We start from the raw sequence: 27,231 nt of genomic DNA on the forward strand, positions 1-27,231 counted from the left end.
ACCTGGCTTCCTAGCCTGGGGTAGCTGAGCCAAGTTGAGCCAAGAGGTAAGGAGTTTGGTAGTGCACACGTGGGTCTTCAGACCAGGTGTTCACTAGGGAGTTAACAAGTCAGGCATTAAGTCAGGGTATTATGTGAGTAGGTATAATAAAGGATTTTAAGATTACACGTGGCTGTTCTTGAGCATGCTTCGATTATTAAACTACTATTCAAGAAATCGTGGCCAGAGACCTTTGAAGGCCTCAGAGGAAGCGAGCCAGATAGATTTGACACTGCAAAGGTCAGTGGTCAAAGGTACTTTGTTGGGCCTAGGACAGACTGGTAATAGTAACTGCCAGAAGAGCATGTTACACATACCTAGCTGGGCCCATGTTATGCCCCTAATAAATGTTTATTGAATCGAATTAAATTATCATGGATTTGAATTGAATTAAATCAATAGCCTGAGAGACCTCCATTGTGCTATGGCATAGAGAAAGAGAAGAAACTGACATTCTGGATCTCTAAACAAACCCAGTCAATATAATTGTCCAAATGTCTGTCCCCCTTTTCTCTACTCCCAGTACTACCACTTTAGGATAGGTACTCATTAAAACCCAGATGGAGGACTGCAATATACCAGCTAATAGGTCATCCCACTTCTTAAAGCATCCTTCGCATTGTACATGAACTTCATAGGACCACCATAAAATCATAGATTTCAAGCTGAAAAGAACTTTAAAAGCTATAAATTTAATTCTTCTCATTTTATAGATAGAGATACTAAGGCTCAGAAAAGTTAGATGACTTATTCAGGGTTGCAAAGTTAGTAGGTGCCTGAGATGATTTGACTCCAGTTCTAAGTCCAGTACCTAACTAACCATTATCCCATACTGCCTTATCTCCTTGAACATAGGAAGAACTTTTGCATGAGATTATAGTATTTAAAGATATAAGGAATTTTAGCGTTCAGTGATTCCGAACTTCTCATTTTGTAGATGAGGAAACTAAGACCTAAGAAGTGAAATGACTTTAAGCCACATGCATTAGATAATTTTGGTCGTGTCATTCATTTCCTGCTGCCTCCTGAATCAAGTTCAAACTCTTTTGTCTGGCATTCAAGGCCTATCTTGATAACATTAACCTAATTTCTCAGCTTTACTACCTAGTACTCTTTCCCACATGCTCCATATTTCAATCTAGATTGCTCCAATTTCCTCATATATAACCATATATAACTTTCCCCATACATGTCTAAACTGCCCTTCTCCCTCACTCTCTGCTAGCCTTCCTCTAAAGCTCCTCCAAATATTACGTCATCCAAGAAGCCTTTCTTCATGTTCACCCTTCAATATGACTTTCCCTCTTCACAGAGAGTTCACAAAACACTTTCCCCCATCTCTCTGATGCACTTATTTTGTATGGTTTTCATTATAATTATAGACCCGTGTGTTTTTGTCACATTCACATAACAGTACCACAAACTCCATGAAGACTTATGTCTTATCTAAATTTTGTATTATCCATTTACAAATGGATGTGTTTATAGATAAACAACAGCAGTTGTTTAGTTAATTTGAATTATTGAAAGTTATATAAAAATGATTTAGTTAGGATCCCCAAACTCAGCTTAAAGAGTGGCTCAAAGACATAGCCTTTCCTCTCATCACCAAGGGAAACATCAGTAGTCATCCATTGAGGAGCATTTAGTAAAGCCGCCTGACAGAGAATTGTGGTTTCAGTGCCCTGGACAGCTGAAAGGGACCCTGAGAATCCATCTGATACATGAAAGTGATGAGAACATAATAACAGGAAGGAAAAATGGAAATAAGGGACTTGGGAGGTGGGGAAGCTTTATAATTGTCACTCTTTTATTTTCTCTAATTTCTGATCCCTCACCATCTCACCCCATGTTGTTCTCCCCTCCCCAACTAGGATTCCTTCAGGAATTATCAGTCAGAACCCAATGACTAAAGAAAGAGGCCAGGAGTGAATTGAGGTATCAGTCACTTTATTGCCCTCTAGATATCCAACACTAGGTAGACCTCCCAGTCTGAACTGGAACAGATTTGCAGTTACTCATGAGAAGCATCATGGGCATCCACCAACAGTCTGGTTGCCAAGAAAAGGAATTCCTCAAAGTTTAACATATTATCTTTGTTGCTGTCCACCTCTTTCAAAACTTTCTCCACGGTTTTGGGATCCTTTGGATTCTGTCCAAAATCAAGAATCAAAGGTTGATTTGGGGTGGGGGAGGAGAAGAAAGAGAGTCAGGGGATTTATATTAAGCTCCAGAGCCAGTGCTGTGACTCTGGGTCACATCTCCAGCACATAGCAAGGATCAAGTGAATTATATCTTGTTTGGAGACTATATCTCTCTTCCCTTTCCTTTATTCCTGGGGGAAATGTGCTACAGTGGAAAGGTGGCTAGACTGGAGTCATTGAAGAGGAATTTGAATTCTGCCATTTATTAACTGAGAAATTTCTCTATAAGAGTGAAGGAGTTGGACTTCTAATGCACCTTCTAGTTTTACATCCATGAATCTATAATCCCACTTTGCTTTCCCAATCACCCTTCCAATATCTCTCCAAAACCTGGATGCTACTAGTTATTATAAGCATGCAAACCCCAGCTGCTATTCTGTGTAACACAGATCACACCCTTATAGATGATCAGACTGATTAGTTCAGTCCCCTAACTTTCCCTTTGTGACATGAACTCTCTATACTCCCCTAGTTAACTTGGGGGCTTCCAATATTTCCTCTTGTTTTAGGCAACAGGAACCTAGTGTAAGGCACTGTGCCCCTTCTGACTCATTTTCCTCCCTCCTTCAGCACAAGCCAGGATGCTCTGCACCTCCCCCTCCCTTACTTATACCCTTCTCACCGTCAAAACCTCTGGAATTTCCGTCTCTATTAGTTTCTGAAACTTCTCCTTGCTCAGTGTGTGGTAATGGCCAGATGTCAATGAGTATTTGTGGAAGACTTCCACCAGACAATTGACAGCACCTTCCAATTTTGTCACCATCTTTGCAGAGATTTAGATCTATCTGAAAGAAGAATAGTTAGTTGACAAGCTGAATCCTTTTAGGAATTCGGGGGACTCTGAGGTCTATGTCCTCAAGAAGAAAGATAAAAGGATCTAAGGCTATAATCTATATTGCTGAAACCTCAACAAGAGTGTTTAGCTTTTGTTCGTTAGGTGATTTAAGTCAAAAGCCTGATTAACATGGGATGGGAAGAGATGGGAGGGGATGAACCCTGAACTAAGAAGGTCTAAGTTCAAGCTCCAACTCTAATAGCTGAATGACCTTGGGCAAGGAACTTGGATCTGAAAATCCTCGGTTTCTTATACATAAGTTGATGAAGTTTAATTAAAAAATGTCTAAGGTACTTTCCAAATATATGATTACTGAGATGGGACAACCTTCCCACAGGAGGCAGAGCTATTAGGAAAAGTTTCCCAGGTCTCAGCAGCTGTTTCTATCTATTGAAAAAAAGAGACCAAGAAAAAGCCCTAAATTCATGCACTGGACTCTTTGCTCTTTAAGAGAGCACTTCAACCCTATTGAATTATTCATATAAAATCTTAATTATTCACCTCCCTTAGTGATGTGTAGAAAACCTCAGACCAAGCTCAGGTAAACTAGACCAGTTAAACTAGAAAGAAACCTAATATTTTTAACTCCCCAAGGGGCTACCTCTAGGGCTACCCCATAAGAAAATTTCAGGATAGGGCAGCACCCAGTATTTCCTCATGGGTTATAAAGGCTTCCCTATTGGTCTTTTGGTTCCCAGAGTTAATCTTCCAAGAAAGTAATTAAAGGGTATGGATTTTAAATCTCAGCTCTCCTGTCTGTAGAATCAAGTCACTTCTCTAGGTCTCTGTTTTTCATCTATGGGGACTTCTTCCAAGACCAGACATAAGGTCTAAAATTATCATCTGAGATCCTTTCTTCAACTGCCTCTCCTCCCCAAGCCCATGTTCTTCCTATGCTACAGTACCACACCCACCTGGAAGGAAGAGGTACAGTCACACTTACCTAGCTCTCTTCAAATGAAGAAGGGGACAGATGATTTGGGGAGAAGAAAGATCTCTCCCTCTTTATAGTCCCCAAGACTTTCCGGTGCCACCCATGAGACTGCCTGAAAGTTGTTACAACCTCACCCTGTTTCCCAACTTGGTGAATGTGTCAACTTCTGGTTAGAGTAAGGTTTTTTTCTGTGGGTATAAGTTTGGGGGGGAGAAAGGAAGAAAAAGGGAACTCTGTGATCCTCAGCACTACCTAGCCAGGAAAATCTGGGAATAGGACTCAGGCTGGTTCAGTGTTGCTGGCTGGAACTAAGTTCAAGTTCAAGCTAACTCATTCAGCTCTTGTGTACTCAATTAAAAAATAACCATACCAAGAGAGAGGTGGTGATATGCTAAATTACCAGATAAAACTAGCCCCTTTCCATTCATACAAGAACACTTACAAAACCCCACCAGGGTTAACAATTTTAAATCCAGTAAACATCTATCTAGACATGGAGAAGTGCCATCAACTTTGGTGCAATAAAGCCTAGGGAGTTTTGTTACTGATAAATGTTCATAATAAAGGCAGGAATAAATAAGGTATTCTTGCCAAGTTAAAGACAAGAATTAAAGAGGGTAAACCAGGAGGGTGAAGGCAATAATCTTTCTACCTTCCTTGAGTTTTTGGCCTAGTTCAGATTTATTTGAATTTTAAAAAAATAAAAATAAAGAACTTTGATTTCAACCTTTTCAAATAATTATTGGGGGCAAAGAATTATTATTTCCTCTCTGAGACATAAAGGATTGAAAAGGAAATAATTAACATTAACTTCATAGCAAACTGTCTGACTTTTGCTCTATAGCCCTTTGGGCTGAATGTGTTCATGTATGTGTGTGTGTGTGTATATATATATATATATATATATATATATATATATTTTTTTTTTTTTTTTTTTTTTTTTTTTTTTTTTAATGTTCTAAAACTAAAAGGGTAGGGTGGTATCAGATTAGAAGTCCTCAGCATAGGAATTCAAAGTTAGCTTTTGGGGCAGAGTAAATTCTCTTTGTAGAAGGAAAACATATGTTATCACTGAGATTCACCCTTCCTGCAAAGATATCATTTTATTTTGCAAAATAGAACTTATTATCTATCTTCTGCTTAATGTATCAACACTTTCTAGCTGAGTGATGCTGAAAAAATCAAATAACTTCCCTTCAGCTCTGTAAAATGGATGTAATAATGCCTTTTATAGCTACCTCACAAATTCAAATGAGACAATGAACTCAAAGCACTTTGCAAGCCATGAAGAGCTTTATCTCAATGATTTTCATTACTACAATTAGGAAAAGACACAGATAGAACAAGTATAAAAATGGAAAGAGAAGAAAACAAGCACTTATCTCTTACTAACTATGCACTAGGCACAGTACTAAATGCTTTATAAATATTACTTCATTTGATTCTAATAGCAATTCTGTGAGATGGATACTATTATTACTCCATTTTATACTTTAGGAAAATGAGGCAGGCAGAAGTTAAATGATTTGCCCTAAGTCACACAGCTAATAAGAGTTCGAGGCCAGATTTTGAAGACCTTCATTTTATCCACTGTGCCATCTAGAGGCTGCATTTGAATAAAATATATTTGTATTATATACATATAATACAATATATGTACATAATATGCATATATAACATAAATATATATTTATGTTTCATGTGATATATATATACACACACACACACACACACACACACACACACACACACACACACAAAATGCAAGCTTAGTAAAAATAATAAGAGCCAGGTTATCCTGGCAGGTATGGTTATCCTGTTCAGTGAATGAATCTCCATCAAAATCAAATGTATAAAGTATGAGAGTAATAAAATATCCAGTGTGAAATTTCCTGACCCCAACTAGTTAACAGCAAAGACAATCTGGCTTGATTTATTCAGAATCCCTCTAACAAGAGGGAATTTCATCCATATTCAAATTGTAAATGAGTTCTAGAAGAAACAGCAGATTTCTTTACAATTCACCAGTGGCCACCCACATCCTTCTGCCATGGAAGACTTTCCATCTTTACTTCCTAGACATCTCTCTCTAAGGTTTCTGTTTTAAGATTAGCATGCCTTGTCAGAATCCCAGCTCTATTACCAGCAAGCTCTTAATTTAGCACAAAACAAGGCACTTGAAAGTATAACACAAGGAGGTTGATTTTGTCCTAACACAGCAAGGATGTACAATGATTTTACTGCACTCAGGCCCCTCTCATCTCTTCTCCAGGGGAAGAGGTGTCTTTTTTTTTTTTTTTTTAGATAAAGCTTCCCCAATATTTTGGTTAAATGACCACAGAAAACATTGTTCCTATCACATGCCTCTTTGGAGTGTGTCAGTGACATTCAATTTTCTCAGCAATTTGATTTATAACTAGCTCTTTGTTTTTGTTTAATGACCTGTCCTTTGGCTCTGGACAAGCAGTAGGGATCCACTGAAAGCTCTTGAGAGGAGGAATGACAAGATTATAAAAATGAATACTCTGAAAGTGGTAGGAATGATGATTTGGAGGAGGGAAAAAGAGGAGGAAAAAAGCCTGATGGGTAGCTGTTGCAATCAAGAGAGTGGTAAGAATTGAGGAGAAATTTGAATTCAGAGATATTGGAGAGAGAGAATTTCTAGGACTTGGCAGCTGATTGAGTTGAGGGAGAAGAAAGTCAAAGAGAATCCCAGAGGCTTTCATGACTGGATGAATGTGGTGCCCTTTAACTAGCTAGGTATCACCAACTGATAGGAATGATGAACTAATGAATGCTGTACTCTTTCAGTCAAAGATTCCACATCTAGGCAAAGTATAAGACAAAGGTCATACCTATTAAAGAAGATCAAAGACAGAGACACACTAAAATATTCATAACTGCCCTTAGGCTAGCAAGATAGCCTTGGAAAACAAATATGAAGTGATACAGAATAAAATAAACAGAACATAAGTATTGCATCAACATAAATGGAGAAAAAAGCATTTTGAAACTAAAGACTATAATTATAATGAGCAAATCAGGTCCTAAAAAACAGTTGGATCAATGTGCCTCCCTCCTTCTTCTATAGAGGTGGGTCACTATGAGTATGAAATATTGCATATATTAGTAGAGAGATGGTAAATGTGTTGAGATGATAAATATTAAATATGATTTTATAAGAAAAACATTGACCTAGAACCCAGGAGATTCAGCTTCTGATATTCATTCTACCTTTCACTAACTATATGTCCATACCAGGCCACTTCACCTCTATTGGCAGTCAGTTCCCTTCTGTGAGACTGGTTTCTAATAGGTAAAATGAATTTCTAATCAGTAAAATGAGCTCTCTGGATCAAAGAGCTTAAAGAGGCTTTCATCCTCAAGAGTTATATGGGCCTAATATGAGAAAAAGTATAATATCTGACCTTTATGTACTGTTATAAAGTTAACAAAGTGCTTTATAAACATACCTTATTAAATTCTCAGTGACCCTATGAAATAGTTCATGTAAATTCTATTCTCTTTTACAGATTAGAAAATTGAAACTCAGAAAGTCAGGTGACTTGTTCCCAAGCTCACTTAGGTAGTAGTAGTCATTTGGGATTTGAGTTCAGGTCTTCCTGGCTCCAAGTCGGGCACTTTATTAACTATATTTCTCATGTAATTTTTATACTTTTCAAGGCATTTTCACATCTAAAAACTTAAAGGGGGGCGGGGGGGCTGCTAGTTGGTGTAGTAGATAGAGTACCAGCCCTTAAGTCAAGAGGACCTGAGTTTAAATGTGATGTCAGACACAACACTTCCTGGCTGTGTGACCCTGAGCAAGTCACTTAACCCCATTTGCCTCAGCAAAAATAAAGAATAAAAAACTGTAAGGATTCACCCAATACCTATGAAAGATAAGCAAGGTATCATTACCCCATTTAATAGATGAAAAGACTGAGACCCAGGGAAGTAAAATGGCTTTCACAAAATACTGAAAATGATCAATGATATGATCTATAGAATCATAGCATTTCAGAACTAAAAATGATTATCTCAATTGAGTCTTTCATTTTAAAGATGAGATCAAATGATTAATCAAAGGTGGCACACACAGAGAAATACAATGATGTTTATTGTGATGGATTGGAGAGTGATTTTTTTTTCATCTGACCCAAATCACATTAAGTCATACGTTTTAGTAATTGCATAGAGAATCTATATTTTCTTTGTCTTCCAAAGGGAAGTGCCATGTCCTGAGCTTCCCATTATTCTGCCTAACATCTGACATCTGGGAAACATACCCATTATACTATGGATTGTGGGGAAGAGAGGACATGGAAGAGTTATTCCTTCATTCAGTGTTTAGTCTTCTTGCCTTTCCATTTTGTCTGAGTCTTTAATATAGACCAAAACACTTTTTTCAAGTCCTTAAAAGCACAATGCATTGTGCAAAGAGATAACTACGCAGGGAATCTACTCATGAGCTCAATGGGAACATGAGATGTAACTTTTTAGTGATTCTTTTTGAAATCTATTCATTTGGGTACAAAACTGTGCTTATGGAAGGTACTCAGTAAAAGGAAAAAAAGGAAAAAATTATGGAGAAAAAGATAAGAAAGAACAAGAGGGGGGTGGTGTTGATGATGAGAATTACAAGGAAGACAAGGACTCACACATTGTTACAAATTATTATTATATTATGATATATTATATATGTGTATGTGTTACATTTATTATGCTATATTAATATAATATTAGGACAAATCTCCCTCTCCCTCACACCGTATCCTGAAGATCATTTATTCGTTTTCCTTAGACTATTCACTGGCCCTAAGTTCTGATAATAAAAATGCCTTCTTCATTCAAAACCAAAAGGAGATAGTCTAAAGTACATTGAGAGAGATTCAAGGGAAGATAAAAGGTAAGAATTAGAATTCTATAAAATTCCAATTGGGAGAAACATTTCTTGGGATAGACAGTCTAGTTGTTATTGTGTATCCTTGGAAATGTTGTTTAATTTCTCAAGATCTCAGTTTCTTCATCTGTAAAATGTAAAATGAAGGGTTTGAACTAAATGGCCTCTGAAGTCTTATCTAGCTTTAGATCTCTATGATACAAGTTTTTGGTACAACAAAAATGTCCTAACAGGGATGATGATCTGAGATGACTTGTCAGGAACTAAGTTTCTTGTGTTGGGTAAACAAGTTGGAGAATGCTTTGGGTGTGCAATCAGAGATGCAGTAATCCGGAAGGAACAGGATGCCATTTGTGTTGCCACAGCCAATTCAGCTTCAGGGCTTATATCCAATCTTTATTTAGCCCTGGTCTTCCCAAACTGGCCTCAGGCTTAAAGAAACCAAAACTGGCCAGTGTTTGCCAAGAAATTCTGACCCAGAAAAAGGAAGAAGGATGACCCTATCATTTGTCCTACTTTTGATACACACCTTGGAGCCCTGAAGATATGCAGAAAGACTCACTAACCCCCAGGGTTGTACAAAAAGGGTGATCCAAGGTCTCCTTGAATCTCCCTGCATTGAGACATATTTTATTAGTCTGAGTTACTCTGCTAAATACCACCCAAAGACCAAGATTCAAATCCATTAACATCTTAAAGTCTTAGGGTTTGACTTGAAGCAAGCAAAGGTCTAAATGAGTCTAGTTCTTGATGATCTTAGTGATACAACAGAAAGAGACCGGTTTTGGAGTCAGAGGATCTAAGTCCATTTCCTGACTGTTGCTGCTGCACTGAAGAGTGTCAGACCTGGAGTCCAAAAGACACTTTTTCCTGAGTTCAAATCTGGTCTCAGACACTTACTAGCTGTATGACCCTGGACAAGTCATTTAACTCTGTTTGCCTCAGTCCTTCCTCTATAAGATGAGTTGGAGAAGGAAATGACAAACCATTCCAAGTATCTTGGCCAAGAAAACTCCAAATAGGGTCACAGAGACAGGACTGAAAAAATGACTTAATTATAATTATCTTCTTCCTTAAATTTCTTATTATACTTAGTGTCTTTAATGGGAAAATAATATCAGTTCGTTATACACTTTCTCATTTTTATTGAAATCACACTTGGGTAAGAGAAATTAAAGAGAAAAGAATTTAATCAGGTCCTTGGGTCTTGATAGGTCTGAAAATACTGTGGAAAGCATGGGAATTTAAATTTAATACTTTTGCCCTATTCTGAGACCATTGAGAAAATGCACATAACATAACATAAGTTACAGTTGGGGAACTGAGAATGTTAGAACAAAGAGATAGTGTAAACTCAAAATTCTATTTATAATCAAAGAGCTTGGGTTCAAATCTCAGTTCTGTTCTTTAAGTATCTGTGGGTCTTGGATCAGTTCCTTCTTTTGGTCTCGGGTTCCTCATATGTAAAATGAGGGAAAATCAACTAGTTGCTCTCTAAATTCTATGAAGGGGATCTCCAAAGCTTCCAGCCTTGCACTCACTCACCTGTCCAAAACATATAGAGATGCCCACCAGCCCAGCCCCAACCTTGGATTGCAAAATCGTCTTCTAGTCAAGGCCTCCAGATTTTCTGAGAAAAATGGTAAGAGAAAATGGTACTGGAGTACCAATAACAAGGACTCTTTCCTCAATATATCCTTAGGTGTCTAAGGAACCTTTCCAGTGCTCAGCCCATCATCAAACCAAGTCATCTCAAAGGAAGAGTGACCTTCTGGTGTCATCTGCTGGTGAAGAGCAGTTCTGCATATAATTAGTTCAGTGCTCAGAAAGCAGATTTAGTCTTTGCCTAGGACCACTGGAAGCTTTTCCTGTTTAATAAGATTAACAGTCGTAACTTTTGAGAACCTAGAATCATCTCATATGTTATAATCCTAGAATAGGATAAATAAATATAATTTGTTTTCTTTTCTTTCAAACCAGACCTTTGATTTCATTAGTCTAAGGAGTTCTTGCTAAATAACTCTCTCTACCAATAGAGATCAGTACCTGTTTCTTGGAAATAAATACTTATTAATTGGGGGAAAAATAATTAATTAAAGTGATTTCATGACCAAACAATTCATAGAGAGGATTTTAGAACATAAATACAGATCATTTTAATTTCATAAAACTCAATTTTTTTTGATAGAAACAAAACCAATATAGTTGAAATCAGAAGACAGTTAACTGGGGAGAAATTATTGCAGCACATTTCTCTGAAAAAGGTTTTGTTTCCAAAATATATAAAGAAGTGATTCATTCTTTAACTGATAAAAGATCAAAGGATCTGAACATGTTGTTTTCAAAGAAAGAAATCTAATATCCTTCTGTGGAAAATGATGAGCTCAGGGGAAAACAAAAAAAAAACCTGGAAAGTCCTCCATGAACAAAGTGAAATGTACTGTATACAAAGTAGTAGCAATGTTCTGGGATGACCAGCTCTAAATGATTTTGTTGTTCTCAGTAATACAACCATCCATAACTACTCTGAAGGACTTATGATGAAAAATCCTATCCATATCCAGAGAAGGAATTGTGTCTAAATGCAAGTTGAAACATTCTCTCTTTTTCTCTCTCTTTTTTTTAACTTAATTTTTCTTGAGGGTTTTCATTTTCATTAGCATAGGAGATCTATATTTTCTTTTACAACTTGACTTTTATGGAAATCTTTTGCATAATCTCACATGTGGTTTCTTAATTGTGAGTGGGGATAACAGAGAGAACTTAGAACTCAAAAATTTTAAAAACAATTGTAAAAACTTTGTTTTGAATGTAGATGGGGGAAAATATTAAATAAATAAATAATTGGATTTTTTAAGGAAGAAAGGAATCTAAGCTATCAATAACTACATGAGAAAAAAATACTCCAAATAACTGATCATTAGAAAAATGCAAATTAAAGTAACCATGAGGTTACAAAAAAGGGAAATGACCAATATTGGAGGAGCTTTGGGAGGAAAGGCACATTGATATTGTAGAGCTGTAAATTGGTCTGAACAGCCTAGAAAGCAAATTGGAAATATGCCTAAGAAGTTACTTTGTGAGTCCACAAATCCTATGACTCAGCTATACCATTACTGGGACTATAGTCCCGAAAGATCAGAACAGAAAAAGGACTCATAGTATGAAGATATTTTTAGGGGGGAAAGAACTAAGAGAGTTATAAATCTCTATATGGCCAAACAAATTATGGTATATGAATATTATGGAATGCTATGTAATGCAAGAAATAATGAAAGGATGGCTTCAGAAAAGATTTGTATGAATGGCTATAGAATGAAATGAAAAGAAAGAAAAAATTTACATAATTACAAAAACATTGTCAAGAAAAATATTTTTTAAAATTCTCTTTTCAATTTACAAAATTTTATCTTCTCTACTTTCCATTTTCTCCCTTCATTAAAGAGAAAAAATAAAGCAAAATCATTATAGCAAATATGCAGTCAATTAAAATAGATTCCCATATTAGTTGTGCCCAAAAAATATCTTATCCTTATCCCACCATCCTCAGTCCATCACCTCTGTCAGAAGATGGATAATATGCTTCATCATCAGTCCTTCAGGTTCTCAGTAGGTCATTGTATTGATTGAAATTCTTAAGTCTTTCAAAGTTGATTGTTAATAAGAAACATATTGGTATTGGGAGACACACAGACACCTTTAGAACATGAGGCAATAGCTACTTTCTAGGGACCCAATTTACAAACATAAGCTCAAATTGAAAGAACAGCCCAGAAGGGGTACTATGCTTTGAAAATTTCTCTAAAATATATGAAGTCTCTTATTAGTGTGTAGGGTCTTACTGAAGAGATTCTTCATCTATAAACCTGTTTATTAAAGGGAAAAAAATAGCATTTCTTCTTTTATTTTAGACTAACTACAAAGTCAACTTTCTGTTATATTTATTTTACAACTCAGACCACCTCCTTTGAGGTCTGCATAAATGAATGCTCAAGTACTGACATATTTCTATACCCATTACTAAAAAGGAAGATAATGTGAGTTGAATGTATTTTGCACTCATAGAACACAATGTTTCACCTTACATATACAATGGGAGTTCATCCATATGTTTTTCTTTTAAACAGATCTAGGCCGTTTGCCTTATTGTAACATGAATCCAGATAATTTGCCTGATTTGCTTATGGACTGCAGATTCATAAAATAACAATAGCCAGCTAGCCTAGAAACTCTAAGCATTTATTCAAATGCTTAAATCTTTCTGGGGGTAGGGACAGGGAGGCACAGACTTCTGTGGAACTTTCCTGAGTTCTTTTTTTTTTCTTTTTAAGTTACCTTCCTTGTTTTATTGCCTCCAGTTTTATTCCCTCTGTGTTGCAGGAAACCCAGAGGATACAGAGGCAAGTTAGATTAAGTGAACTAGCATTTATTAAGGCCCTGCTAGTACTAGGCACTGAACATGCAAAGAATTTTCTGCCCTCATGGAGTTCACAATCTGTTGATAATATGCAATTGTAATTATTGTAATATTATAATAATATGTACATACATTTGTTGTCCAATCATTTCAATTGTCTACAAATGACCTCATGGGGATGATCTTGGCAAAGATACAGGGAGTAGTTTGCTACCACCACTCACTTACAGATAAGGACACTGAGGCAAACAGGGTTAAAAGACTTGCCCAGGGTCACACAGCTAGTAAGTGTCTGAGGCTGGATTTTAAAATATATATGAATATACAGAATAAATAAAAGATAAAAGGGAGAAAGGCAGGCACTAGAAGCTGAAGAAAGGCTTGATGTAGAACTTGACATATGAGTTGAAGGAAAATAGAGATGCTAAGAGAAATGAGGAGGGAGAGTATTACAGCCATCAGGGACAGCCAGTGCAAAGTCATGATGACAAGAGATAGAATGCCATATGGGAAGAACAGTAAGGAGCACAGTTGGGCTTGACCACCATGTGCATGAAAATAAATCTTGTGCAAGTAAGGTTGGAAAGGTGGACTGGGGCCAAATTGTAAAGGGCCTTGGAAGCCAAATACAGGAATTTAATATTTGATTTTCAAAGTCATAGGAAGCAAATGAAGCTAATTGAATAAGGGAAGGATATGGTCTTATTTGTACTTTATATGTACTTATTTGTAGGTTAGCAAAAATTTAGCAGATTTCTAGAGAATGGTTTTGAATGACTAAAGATTTGAGATAGGGAGAACTATAGAAATAGTCCAGGTGAAATGTGTAAAAGTCGGAAGAGCAAGGGCTATGTGCTTGGAAAGAAGGAAATGAGTATGTGAGATATCATGGAGGTGGAAACAATTAGGAACCAACTGAATATGAGGGGTAAATGACTATGAAAAGTCAAAAGTGGAAACTGAGTAGTTACAAGGACAGTGATAGGGAAATTTGGGAAGGGATGCACTCAGAGTAAAAGATAAGTTTAGATTTGGCATGTTTAGTTCAATATCTATCAACATCCAGTTCTAAGGTACAATAGGTATGTGGTGATGGTGGAGTTGAAGAGAGATACCAAGACTAGAGGTCAAAATGTGATGTAAAGTGCCATGAATAGCTCAGGTACCATCAAGAGTGACTTGCAATGCACAATGTTACTGTAAAAGCAGGTGAAATTGCCTAAAGTCATGGATGGTATTGGCCATGACTGATGGGATCTGTCTTCCTGGGGCTGTCCATGCTCACAGGGGACTAATTGTAGGCTACAAGACATTAAGGCTACAGGATGATGGCTTCCCTTGGGCAGAGTCATGTGGATTCCCCATCCTGCTAGCAAGTCAACCTTAGTGACCAAGCTGGCTGATCTGCTCTGGCTAAGGTTGGCTAATCAGGGGATAAAAGCAAGGTTTTTTTTTTTTTTACAATTTTTGGAAAGTGTAACTTTGTATAAGGGAAGAGGTCCAAGATTTATCTGGGATACACATACAGTGTAAACTCACAAATCAATGCCTTGAGATTACCTAAACTTATCTTTATGAAACTTATGTCTAACATTTAACATGTATGGGATTGCCTATCATCTAGGGGAGGAGGTAGAGGGAAGGAGGGGAAAATTCGAAACAGAAGTGAGTACAAGGGATAATGTTGTAAAAAAAAATAAAAATTACCCATGCTTATGTACTGTCAAAAAAATTATAATTATAAAATTAATTTTTAAAAAATTTTTTAAAAAAGGAAACCTGTCTAAAGGGTGTAACCAGTGAGTGTAACTATGAAATTTATATACTTCTTTATATTTTAAAAAAAAAGTTATTTTGCTAAAGTGAGGGGAGGGGAGTATATGGCACATGCCTTATACTTACATTTACACATGTGGAGACTTTGGAAATTTCAACTCTTTTTGTAAGAGGGAGTCATAGGTTTCACAACATATAGATCAGAACTTGTTCAGTCATTTTCAATTATGTCAGGAACTTCATCTTCCCTTTATGGAGGGTTTTCTTGGCAAATTGTGATTTGCCCTTTCCTTCCCCAGCTCATTTTACAAATATGGAAACTGAGGTAAACAGAGTGAAATGACTTGCTTAGGGTTACTTAACTAGTAAGTGTCTGAGACCACATTTGAACGTAGGAAGAGTCTTTCTGACTCCAGGCCCAACCCTCTCCACTGCGGCACCTAATTGCTCTTAAAGAAGCAATAGGGCTATTATTTGAGGTAACTGGTGTAAGGGGGAGAATTGTTCAGGATACTTCCTGATCAATTGATTTATTTATTCTTCCACTCTTACTTTCCAGCTCAATTGATATTTATAGAAACTAAAGGAAATATAACAATTAATGAAGTATCATTATGTTAAATAACAAATTAAAATTTGAAGTTATGGAAAGGGGAAAATTGCAGGGTTAATGAAATTTTAATATGTTAAAACTAAGTGCAAAAATATATCTACTCCATTCTGTCTCTTTAAGAATTTTTTTTTTAAATAAAAGTTTTCCTAATTGAATTGGAAGGGCAATAAAAGAATAAGCATTTATTAAGTACCTACTATATGCTGGGCACATAGTAAAGTGCTAAGCACTTTACAAATATTATTTTATTTGATCCTTACAACAACTGTATTAGATAAGTATTCTGATTATCATCACTTTACAGATGAATAAACTGAGGCAAGCTGCAATTAAGTAATTTGCCAGGATCACACAGTATCTGAAGCCAGATTTAGACTTTCTAATTCCAGGTCCCGCACTTTGTCTATTATACTACTTCATTGGCTCTAAAATGGAAAGGAAACTTGACCCTGGCAGGGCCAGAGACTATCCACATACCACATATGTACCTAAAAGAAGCAAGCTTGCCCAGCTCTATATGTTAATCAATAAGAAATACAGTTGCCAAGAAGACATACAAAGCTGGAGGAGAGGTCAAGAGAAGCCATTAGAAGCCAGAAGAGTGTGCACTTGGACTGATGGGGCGTAAGGACGCCAACAGGGAGGAGGCTCTGCTAGCTGACCTTGCACTAGATGTTGAGACAGATTGTGCTTTGAAAGTTCCCAAAGGCCAATTCCAAGACAATAATACTTTATTTCTTTTCTGAGGAACCTAAAACCTTTCATCTGGACAAAGGGAAAATGTATTTTTTTGAAAGTCTGTCTTTTTAAAATTTTTATTTTAAATATTTGCTTTGAAAAAAAATTTTTAATAAATAAATAAAATAGTTGCTTTATCTTTTAAACTGGTGGTTGTAATAAACAATGTTAATAATAAATATTTGCTTACTTTCATGACCTTAATGAGAAACAGCTAAGACAAGACTATGGAAGACAATATTCTGGGGGAAGGGACAGATAGGTGGTGCAGTAGATAGAGGTACTTAAAAAATGTTGGTTCCCTTTTAGGGCAACTAGGTAGATCACTGGCTAGAGAGCTGACCTGACGTCAAGAAGACATCTTACTCCTTTCAAATCTGATCTCAGACACTTACTAGCTGTAACTTATTAGCTAGACCTGACAAATCACTTAATCCTATTTCCCTCAGTTTCCTCATCTATTTAAATGAGTTAGAGAAAGAAATGGCAAACCACTCTGGAATCTTTATGAAGAAGACACCAAATGGGGTCACAAAGAGTTGGATATAACTGAAAAAAAACTATAAAGAACAGGGGAGGTACCATAGGCAAGAAAAGGGGAAACTCTGTCCCCATTTTCAAAAAAGGGGAAATCTGCAAACTAACAGCCAATGAGCTTACATTCTCTATTTCTGGGGAAAATGTTAAATCATCAAAGAGCTTATTAGGGAACATCTAGAAAAGGAAGCAAGTGAATACCAAAAGCCAGTATGTATGACTTCATCAAGAATAAGACTAACCATAATTTTTTGACAGGTAAAATAGCACATAAAGAAGGTGCTGTAGATATAGTTTGCTTAGGTGTTAGCAAGTCATTTTATAAAGTAATTGACAATATTCTTGAGAAAGATGGAGCTATATGCACTAAATGATAAGGTGATTGCATAAGCCCAGCTTTTGGCTATAACCAGTTCTAACATGGAGCCATTCTTGAGGGACTTTTTTGAGAATGCTCAGTTTGCCTAACATGGAGTCTACATGGTGTGGGGTAGTTTCTTTTGATTGACTTCCTATGCTTTAAAACTGAGGAGATTGAGCCAATCGTTCTCTTTTCTGCCATCTTTTGGGGATTTGCCCTTTTCTTCCACTCTTTTTAGCTGATCTTTTCCACCATTCTCTTTTCAGAAACCTAGTTACAGCTAAATGGAATCAGAACTGGTTGAATGGAAAACTTAATTATTAATGGTTCAAAGTCAACATGATGGAATCTATCTAGTAGAGCATGACCTAGGATGTCAATGATTCAGATAAAGGAATCGATGGCATAAGGGCAGCTAAGTGGGAACAGTGGATAGAACACTGGGTTTGGAATCAGGAAAATCTGAATTCAAATCCAGCCTCAAACACTTAATAGCCTGGGCAAGTCCCTTAACTTCAAAAAGAAAGAAAAATGGGTTATACACATTGGTAGAGGAATTTGAGAAAAGTAGAAATGAAATTACTTATCTGAAGTCATATAGTAAGTATCTGAGGCTGGATTTTAACTCTAGCACCAATTATTGTCCCATCTAAATGAGCATTTACAAGTGTTACATTACAAAGAAAACATTTTAGATTTGGCTTCAAGAAAAACTTTCTAACAATTAGTAACCTAAACGTGGGATGGGCTGCATCAGGAAGAACTTAGTTGGTGGTCTTCAAGCAGGGATTAAATTATAGAAAATTGGAAATATAGAAAAGCTTCAGTTTCTTCATCATTAAGAGTTAGATTAGATGAAGTCTAAGGTCCTTCCAAAGCTGTTCTTCTCCTAAGATCTTCCATCTTCTCACTCACAGAATAGCTGCCTTTCTTCCTCATTCAGCTCTAAAACACTATCTGAAATAAGCCGAACTCTCTGAGATTGGGCTCTCCCTGGCTTGCTTCAATACCTGCTCCCAGTTCCCTTCCTCCCCAGTACTGATATCTGAGCTCTGGCTGGGAGAATTATTTACCTTCTTCTCTCTATGGGATCAATATGTATAGGATGTAGGAAGAATGTTGAGAAAGCAGTTTGTCTGGAAAAGATCTGTGGGTAACAGGGGACTCATTTGAGTCAATTAACTATGAGGCTGGTTCAGAACATCTAAGACAAGGAATCTTTCCCATCAGACAAGCTTCCTAAGGGCAAGCCTCCCCCAGTAGAAAGAGTTTTCTGACACCAAAAAACTCTGTTTTCCTACTTCTGGAGCTTCCTCTGGACTCAATTCTGTCCACAAGTATTCAGGGCAAGATTGCTATTGAACCCCAAAGGTAGTTATTAAGTTTATTTATACCCCCATATCAGTGTAAATAAAAATAAAGAGAGCACAAAGTGCTCTCCCCAGAACAACCCTTTGAGGTAGATAGTGCAAGTATTGCTGTCAACGTTTTACAGATGAGGAGACTGAAGCTTTAAGAAGTTGTCACTGGCCCATAGCAAGTGGGAGAGACATGTCCATATCCCTTCACCATCTCCCTATTTAAAAAATCAATTCCTGCTCCCATTCTCAGCTTGTTTTCTTTTGCAAACTGAAATATCTCCCCATGTCCAGCCCTGGTCCTTAACTGAAAAATATTCTCATTCTCAACTCTTCACAATTACAGAAGTAATTTTCTCCTAACAATTCTGCAAGGCTGGCATTGTGATTATTATTAGCTTCATTTTACAGAGATGGAAATCTCTTTTCCGAGATGTAAAATAGCTTGCCATGGTCAAAGAGCTCTAAAATGTCATTCAAACTCAGGCTCAAGGAGCATGTTCCCAACATCCCACATGGCCTGGCAGCTACAGGTGCTATAATCGCTGAGACCCACAGTCACCATGGTGCAAAAGGAGTCAGGAGGAATTGGGGCATCCATCAGTAGAGGCCATTTGCCTGACAGTAGTGGGCACATAGCTGCCGGTGGTACTGCAGGTGATAATCCTTCATTACCTTTCCCACGATGTAGATAAATTCATCAAAGCAGATCTGGTTGTCTTTGTCCTTGTCAGCTACTTGAAACAGCTGCTTCAAATATTCCGGCTGACTCCGGCCCTGGAGCAACAGATATGATTGATCAGCCAGGATCATCAGAGTGACAGACATTAACATTACTGTCTCGTCTTTGCTCTCCCTTGCTCAGATCATCACAATAATCCATAAAGATGGGTAGTTCAAAAAACATTATTTCTATTTTACAGAGGTGGAAATTGAGACTCAGAGAGAGGTAAAGCAGCTTTCCCTGGGCCCGATCAATAAACAATTATTAAGCACCTACTATGTGCCAAGCAGAAAGCTGCTAAGCTCTGGGTTACACAACTAGTAAGTGGTGGAACCAAAAGTCAGGCCCAGGTCTTTTACTTCCAAAGTTTTTTTTACCACGTCAGTGATTACACCTCCTCTAGGTCCTAAGAAGAAAAGGGAGACAAGATTGATTGGGTAGAGGTATGGCTCAGCAGATGAGGGCACTAAACTTGGAGGTGGGATGATCTAGGTTAGACATTTAGTACCAGTATTACTTTAGACAAGTCATTTAATTTAACTTCCCACACAATGAAGTCATTGAGTTAAATAGGCTCCCTCTGGCTTTTTGACCTAGGATTCTAAAACATAGCATCAGAATAGTTTAGAGCAGGGTTGGGTAGGTAGGTAGGTAGGTAAAGGGCAGTTAGGTGGGGTAGAGCCAAGAGTCAAAAAGACTTGAATTTAAATCTGGACTCCAATATTTATTAGCCATGTGACCCTAGGAGAGTCACTTAGCCCTGTTTGCCTCAGTTTCCTTATCTGTAAAGTGAACTGGAGAAGAAAATGGCAAACCTCCAAGATGGGGTCATGAAGAGCTGGACACGACTGAACAAGGGATTTTAAAAGATACCTCTGACTTTAGTATCCTCAGACCTAAGGCAGAAAAGAGGAAGAGGGTGACAGGGAGGTATGTCAAAGAGTTTATCCACAAAGAGTCAGGGCAAGAAAGTATTAAGAAGAAAGAGGGGGTGTGGTGACAGGCAAATCCCTAGAGCTTTATGGTCCTGGCAATAAAGAAACATGCCCTGCTTCTCCTCGCCATACTTGGCAAGGATCTGCCTTCACTCCTACACTTCTAACTCCTCCAGAAAGTCTATCTCAATCTGATTAGATATGAACTTGATGGCTTTCTCTTACCCCACCTAAAACTCACTCTTAATGTGGGACTTCTACTGCTCTCTATCTGACTCTCCGGTCCAATCATGTAATTATTCCTGCTCCTTACCCCACCCTAAAAATTCATCTCCTCTGATCTCTTATTATCATTCTGTTATCTGTGTGTCATATTTCATAGAGAGAGACATAATTCTATCCATCTGTCTTACATATTTTGGTGGTTTTCTTTTTTTCTAATTAGCATTTATTATTTTTAATTTATTGAATGAAATATTCATTTCCATAACAATAGCATACGAAACTGTAATTCTACCATGTAAAACTTGCCATTCCTTCTAAATATGCAACAAATTTGTTGTGTAAATTTCTTCTTTCCTTTTTTTTCTTTCCTCCTCTCCCATCCTAGAGATGGCTACTATTGGATACAAATAGGTACATATTTGTAAAATTGTTCTATACATACTTCTGTTAATCAGTTCTTTCTGTGGATGCAGATAACATTTATCTTCATCTATCCTTTATTTGTAATTATTGTATTTACAATAGTTTAAATGACTTAGTTGTTTAAAGTCATTTCTAATGCAATACAGACAATATTATATACAATGTTCACTTGCTTCTGCTCACTTTGCTCTTCACCATTTCATTACTGTAAGTCTTTCCATTCCTTTTTAAGGTCTTTGAGCTCATGATTTCTTTAAGCACATTGCATCGCAACTATACACCACAACTTGTTCAGCCATTCCGCTATTCATGGGATATAACTGATATATATGTGTGTGTATGGGTGTGTATGTATATATATATATATATATATATATATATATATATATATATATATATATATATATATATACAGACAGACACTCTAAAACAGCATGAGCAATTTGATTCTTAAATGATAAGACCTAATTTGAAGGTAGCAGGGCTATAAGCTTAAGGACTTCCCTGCCTAGAGTAAAATAGATCACTGGATCTAAATTCAAATCCTACTTTGGACAACTTAGTAGCTTTGTTACCCTGGGCAAATCATCATTCTGCCTGCCTCAGTGTTCTCATTTGTAAAATCTGGACAATAATAGCACCCACCTCTCAGGATTGTTGTGAGATTAAATGAGAAAATGTTTTTAAGCATTATATAAATGCTGATTATTATCATTCTCCATCTAGGACTCTCAGAGCTAAAACTACCAGTCTGCCCTCCTCCCCCCTCCAATTTTCTTAGCCTAAAACTAAGGGAATGAGCTTAAAATGATATACAGTAGTTGAAACTGCTCCCTTGAAGGAATATCTTTGGAAAGATTAGTTAACTTCTAAAAAACCCTCTGAGCAGTAGATTGGAGGTTAGGAAACTAAATAAATATCCTAGGACAGCCAGCACACTCCAGGCAGTTCCTGAAGAACCTGCTCATTAGCTTAATTAAGGAGCTGAACAGGATTTGGCTTGATGACAAGTAGAAAAAGACTGAAGGAAATGGAGACTGAAATCTGGTCTTGAGCTCATAGCAATGAGATCCTGAAAACTTTTATGGGGTGAGATTGGGTTAGTTTGTGTTCCTAGAGTTAAGGAGCATCTGTCAAGAAGAGAAAGGGGAGGAAGGAAGCCAGGCCTGCCTCCAGGTTCAGGAACAGTAAGAATATCCTTAAATTAACTTTCTTCTTTTCCAGACCTTCAGACAGAAATGTCTCTTTTCTGGGAACTCTGAGAATTTAGATAAAAAGACATCTCTATCCTATTTCACTCTCCTCTTTCCAGGAAAGAAGAAATCTTGGCAGCTTTTAGGGTCTACCTAGAGAGATGGCTAAAAAGTTGGGAGATCCCAGAAAGAAGGGATGGACCTCAATGAATGGAATCTGGATTCTAATTAGTCAGAAAAGGGCAGGAATTTCAGGCCTACCAGCCAAGTTGGGCCTGGAGCATGTACAAGAAAAAGGTTTAGATTTGAGATTAAGGGCAGGGATTTCAGGGCTAGAGCTGGTAGAGATTTAGGGTCATGTTTAGGAGTCCCCAAGTGGGACTGGGCACTTATTCACAGCTTATGCCCACTAGATTAAGATGTCACAAAATCAGTTTTCATTCAATTTCCTATTCACCCAACTTTTCCCTTACCACTCCAAGGTAAACCTTCCTATAATCAGAACTAGCCTGGAGATCCCATCCTCCAATCCCAGGGGTCTGACCCCATGAACCCCTGGCATCTCCCCAGCCATACCAGACCCTCCATAAACCGGGGCATGTTTTCAGTTAGCAAGGCATTGAGCTCGTCCAGACTTAGGGTATCCACGTCCCCCTCTCTGGCAGCGTAGAGATGGTAGCAATGAATGATGTGGAAGATAGAGTTTTCCACTGGAGTGTCAGGCATGTTCAGGAAAGCCGATTTCAGGTCCGTGTCAGAGGAAAGTCCTAAACCTAGAGAAGAAAGGAGTTGAAAGAGATGGAAGGAACAGCAGAATGGGTAACATGGCCCCAGAGGGAAACTGGGGAACAGAAGAGACAATGGAAAGAGAGGAAGCTTTGATAAGCACACCAGAATTGGTCCTTCCTTCTCCTCATTCCAGACTCCCCTCGGTTAGACACCCTCCCTTCTTGTCACTGACTTCACACCATTTCTGTCCTTCCACACTTTGGTAGAGAAATAAAAACTCTTCAGGAAACCAATCCAGATCAATCGCATCTTGATCCATTCAGTGGACTCAAGGGACCTCCTTCTGTTTCTCAGACTATCTCTGCATCTCAGACAGTCCTCCATCTTGGATGCTCCCTGAGGACAAAGACTATGTATTTTTTCTAACTGAAATGCCTTGAGGACATTTCCCCATCAGTCCTGGGACTTTCCAAGCATCTGCTAGGTGGTGACATGGATACAGCCCTGAGTCTAGAGTCACAAAGACCTGATTTCCCTCCCATCCTCCAATACTTACCAGCTATATGACTTTGGGCAAATCAATATCTGCCTGCCTCAGTCTCCTCAATGTAAAATAGAGATAAAATATAAAATGGGAATAAGATTTAGAAACTGCTTAGTACAGCACCTGACACAACTCAGCTAACTCCTGATCAGCCCTCAACAATGAACATAAGACTGTGAACAAGGGCAGCTCTGGCACTGATACCTGACTGACTCTCCTTGAAGGGTCCCTATGTCCCACTCCCATCCAGGGCTCAGATGTTTAGGCCCCTTAGTCATCCATAAATGTATTTTGTAGGTGGTCTATCCCTTCTATAAGCCAGCTACACATGGCCCCACCAAAGTAAGAAATTGTCCAAGTTTGGCTTTTTTTTTTTTTTGGGGGGGGGGAGCGAGCAGAATCACCCAGTACATTCTAATCACTGAAGAGCCCCCACCACCAGGAATATATCCTTGTCCCCATCCCACACCCTTCTCCATGATTCCTCTCAGAGGAGACACCGACCTGACTCTCTGGTGTAGCTGGAGAGGAATCCTGAGCCTGTGGACTAGCTGCAGTCCCCAATTGATCCCAAACAGGTGGCAGCTCGGTGAGCAGTAGTACCATCCCTGAGCCCAGCAGCCTTTGTGACTTTCAGCAGTGTTAGCCAGTTGAGAACTATGAATCTTATAATTACCTTTCTTTGAATAGTAATTCTAATTGCTTCCTTCAGATGACATCACAAAAACACCAGATTTCTGGACTGAGCTCATCCAGTTTCAGGGAACCACCTTATTCCAAACTCACCAACATCCTGGAAGATTCTTAAAAGGACATTTCATCCTTACTCACTCTCACCCAAGGAACAGATACCTTCAAATGCTGTCAACTCAAGAATCTTTCTCATGGTTAAAGGAAAATTTATCGATATTTATATGGATATATAAACAAACACACCTTCCCTGGACCTCCCTCCCATTTCTCTTCCCCCCTTTCCCACATCCTCCAAAACTACCCATTATAGAAAATCTTGTCTGGAATCTAACCTGGCAGGGAGGATAAGGAGACAGCTAAAGACGCCAAATGATTGGACTGAAGAATAGGGATTGGGATGTGGCTAGACATGTCTAAATTTTACAGGAAAGGCAGGAAGGAAAGGAGAAGAGAGGAAAAAGGAAAAACAGAGATTAAAATTATTGGTCCAGCCTCAAAAGTCATATGATTTTAGAGTTATGAGGCAGTGGTCTCATCCTTTTCAAATTTCTACTTTTATGAAAGTTTTATGATGGACATAAATGTCAATACAGTCAGGAGCACATGCATATAATTTATAAAGAAGTTGATATGTGTATATCAGAATCATACTTTAAATTTTTTTTTATAATCTGATAAGTCTACACAGTCAAAAAAAAAAAAAATTGGAGACTGTTGTGACAAGGAACCTTAAGCCTAGCCCTTTCATTTTTGAAAGGCAGCTCTCTAACAAAGTATTGCCCTCACAAAAATAATACAAGATTCCTTGATAGCAGCAAGCACAGAGATAACTATGTATAATGATCCTCTCATTATCAGCACCAGGTTGACACAAAACAAGAAAACAAGTTCATCAGGTCAAGGCCACTGTCATGGGAAATGCTTGAGGACCTCTGGTGGCTTGTGCTGTCAGATGACCAATTCCGGATCCCCTCCAAGGTCTTTGAAATGAACTCCATGATCATTCAAAAGCAATAATAATAACAAAATCATAAGAAAAGAAAAAAAACAGATTTCACACACACACACACACACACACACACACTTATTTTTTTGAGGCAATTGAGATTAAGTGATTTGCTGGGGATTACATAGCTAAGTGTGTGAGACCGAATCTTTCCCCAATGGAAAGAATTTTTTTTTTCTTTCAGTACATGTACCCTCTCCCCCAACACCATAAAATGTCTTCTTCAGTTACCTGGTCCAAAAAAAAAAAAAAAAATCGTCACTTAGTGACCACTTTTCATCTCTGCATTTACATGTGTTGATGCTATGATAGTTGACAATCCAGTCGCCAAACCCATGCTTGGAGCTTTTCCATCTTTTCCTCTACTAATCTGACTTTGAGAACCAAGGGTTATTTCCATGAGAGGATGACTCATTGGATAAAGACTTCAGTGAAGGAATGACTTCAATAAAAAATATTAAAAATCACTAGAGGCAAATTCAAAACAAAAGCTGGATGAGCATATGTCAGTACCGGATTCATGCTTTGGTTAGGGGTTGGAATAGAGCAATCCATCAACCAACAAGTATTTATAAAGTTCCTGCCATGTTCTAAGAATTGTGCTAGACAGCATGAATACTAAGCCAAAAATCAAACACTCCCTGCCCTCAGGGAACTTACATTCTAAATCAGGAGATCATCTCTGACGTTCTTTCCAACTCTGAGGTTCTATGGATTTTAGATGAAAAGATATGTACTTAGAAGAAAATGGGAGTGAGGAGGGAGATAGTTGTCACCTGGCCCAGGATAAGGGTTGAGATGGGAGTTAAATGAACCAACAATTAAAATGTCTCTGTGAGCTTAACTATCTAAACTTTGTATTTCCTTTTGCTTAATGGATTTAAATCAGAAGTAGAAATCTCTCCTTAGTGCTAGAGCCTAAGAAAAGAAAAGGCAGCATTTCCTGCCCCTACAAGAGGCAACAAAAAACAAGATATTTTCACACTACCCACCTACCTGCTTTCCCACCCCCTCATATTTGGAGATATTTTCAAGGCAGCCATAGGATAGGTAGCCAGCTACCCTGAAAGAAGACAGAAAGACAAATAGGGAGATAATGGGAGTGTCTCTCTCAATCCCAAGACTCATTAAGAGGTGCTGACTCAAATGGGAGAGAGATTACCTGGACACTAAAAACAGGAGGGAGGAAACAGGTAAAACTGACTCATCACAAGGCAATAGAAAACAGACATCTATTCACTTGGTCAAAGAAGGAATCCCACTTGTGAATGTAATGGGTGCTGATGGAGAGATGGTAATCAAAGCTCTTATTCTACATGTGGCCATGAGGATAGACTCTCATAGAAGGATTTAATCCTATTCTAAGAGACAGGAAGAGAAAGCTGAGTATTCTCCCTATGCTATCTAGCAGGATCCTTAAGGAGTTGTCCCAACTGCAGCAAACATGTTCCTCTATGATTGGTATAGGTTTTCAAATGTCAAATATTTTTATCTGTGTATGACTCTGGGCAAGTCACCTAACTTTAACAATTTACTTTGTGATTTGTCTCCCTGTGCCTCAGTTTCTTCATCTGTTAGAATGGAGAAAATAATAATACCTTCTCAGCAGGATTGGTGTAAGGATCAATTGAGTTAACATATGTAATGTGCTTTGTAAACTTAAAATACTATATAAATACAAGCTAATATCTATATAAACACTAGTTTATTATTATTGTTATTAAGAAGTCCTCAAACAGAATTGATGTCTAATTTCCCCATTAAGGTTCTTCATTTGAGTTCTATAAGGCCCAAAAAGATACATTATAATTTGCTTAGTTTATTTATATTCCATTTGACTAATTATGATTTTTAAGGAGTTATTTTCTTTTGTAAGATGTTTTATCTTTTCCCTAGTAATTATTCTTTTGATATCGTTCTTCCTTAACTCTTGCTTCTCCCATTTTTTCTTCTATCACTCTTTTTTAAAGTAATTTTAGCTCCTTTTTGTAAAAGCTATTGCTTTAACTCTTCTATGAATTCTTGTTGCATTTGTGTCCAAGCT

General features: G+C 37.7%; 2 protein-coding genes across 3 annotated transcripts; both read right to left on the reverse strand.

The window, feature by feature from the left end:
• Window positions 1-1,968: 1,968 nt before the first annotated feature.
• Window positions 1,969-4,157, reverse strand: S100A8 (S100 calcium binding protein A8). 2 transcript variants are annotated; one of them, XM_074262101.1, is made up of 3 exons: window positions 4,022-4,157; window positions 2,866-3,028; window positions 1,969-2,191 (listed from the first exon to the last, which is right to left on the reverse strand). In XM_074262101.1, exons 2-3 carry the CDS (start codon window positions 3,004-3,006, stop codon window positions 2,054-2,056), a joined length of 279 nt encoding a protein of 92 aa, XP_074118202.1. In that variant the 5' UTR covers window positions 3,007-3,028; window positions 4,022-4,157; the 3' UTR covers window positions 1,969-2,053. The 2 variants fall into 2 exon arrangements, with proteins under 2 accessions (XP_074118202.1, XP_074118203.1); XM_074262102.1 differs by having other exon boundaries at window positions 2,866-3,024; window positions 4,022-4,094.
• Window positions 4,158-18,727: 14,570 nt separating this feature from the next.
• LOC141539380 (protein S100-A15A-like) lies at window positions 18,728-24,132 on the reverse strand. The gene is made up of 3 exons (XM_074262097.1): window positions 23,993-24,132; window positions 22,792-22,988; window positions 18,728-19,492 (listed from the first exon to the last, which is right to left on the reverse strand). Exons 2-3 carry the CDS (start codon window positions 22,939-22,941, stop codon window positions 19,316-19,318), a joined length of 327 nt encoding a protein of 108 aa, XP_074118198.1. The 5' UTR covers window positions 22,942-22,988; window positions 23,993-24,132; the 3' UTR covers window positions 18,728-19,315.
• Between the last annotated feature and the right edge of the window lie 3,099 nt (window positions 24,133-27,231).

This window comes from Sminthopsis crassicaudata, chromosome 4 (assembly GCF_048593235.1).
Source record: "Sminthopsis crassicaudata isolate SCR6 chromosome 4, ASM4859323v1, whole genome shotgun sequence".
NCBI classification, from domain to species: Eukaryota; Metazoa; Chordata; class Mammalia; order Dasyuromorphia; family Dasyuridae; genus Sminthopsis; species Sminthopsis crassicaudata.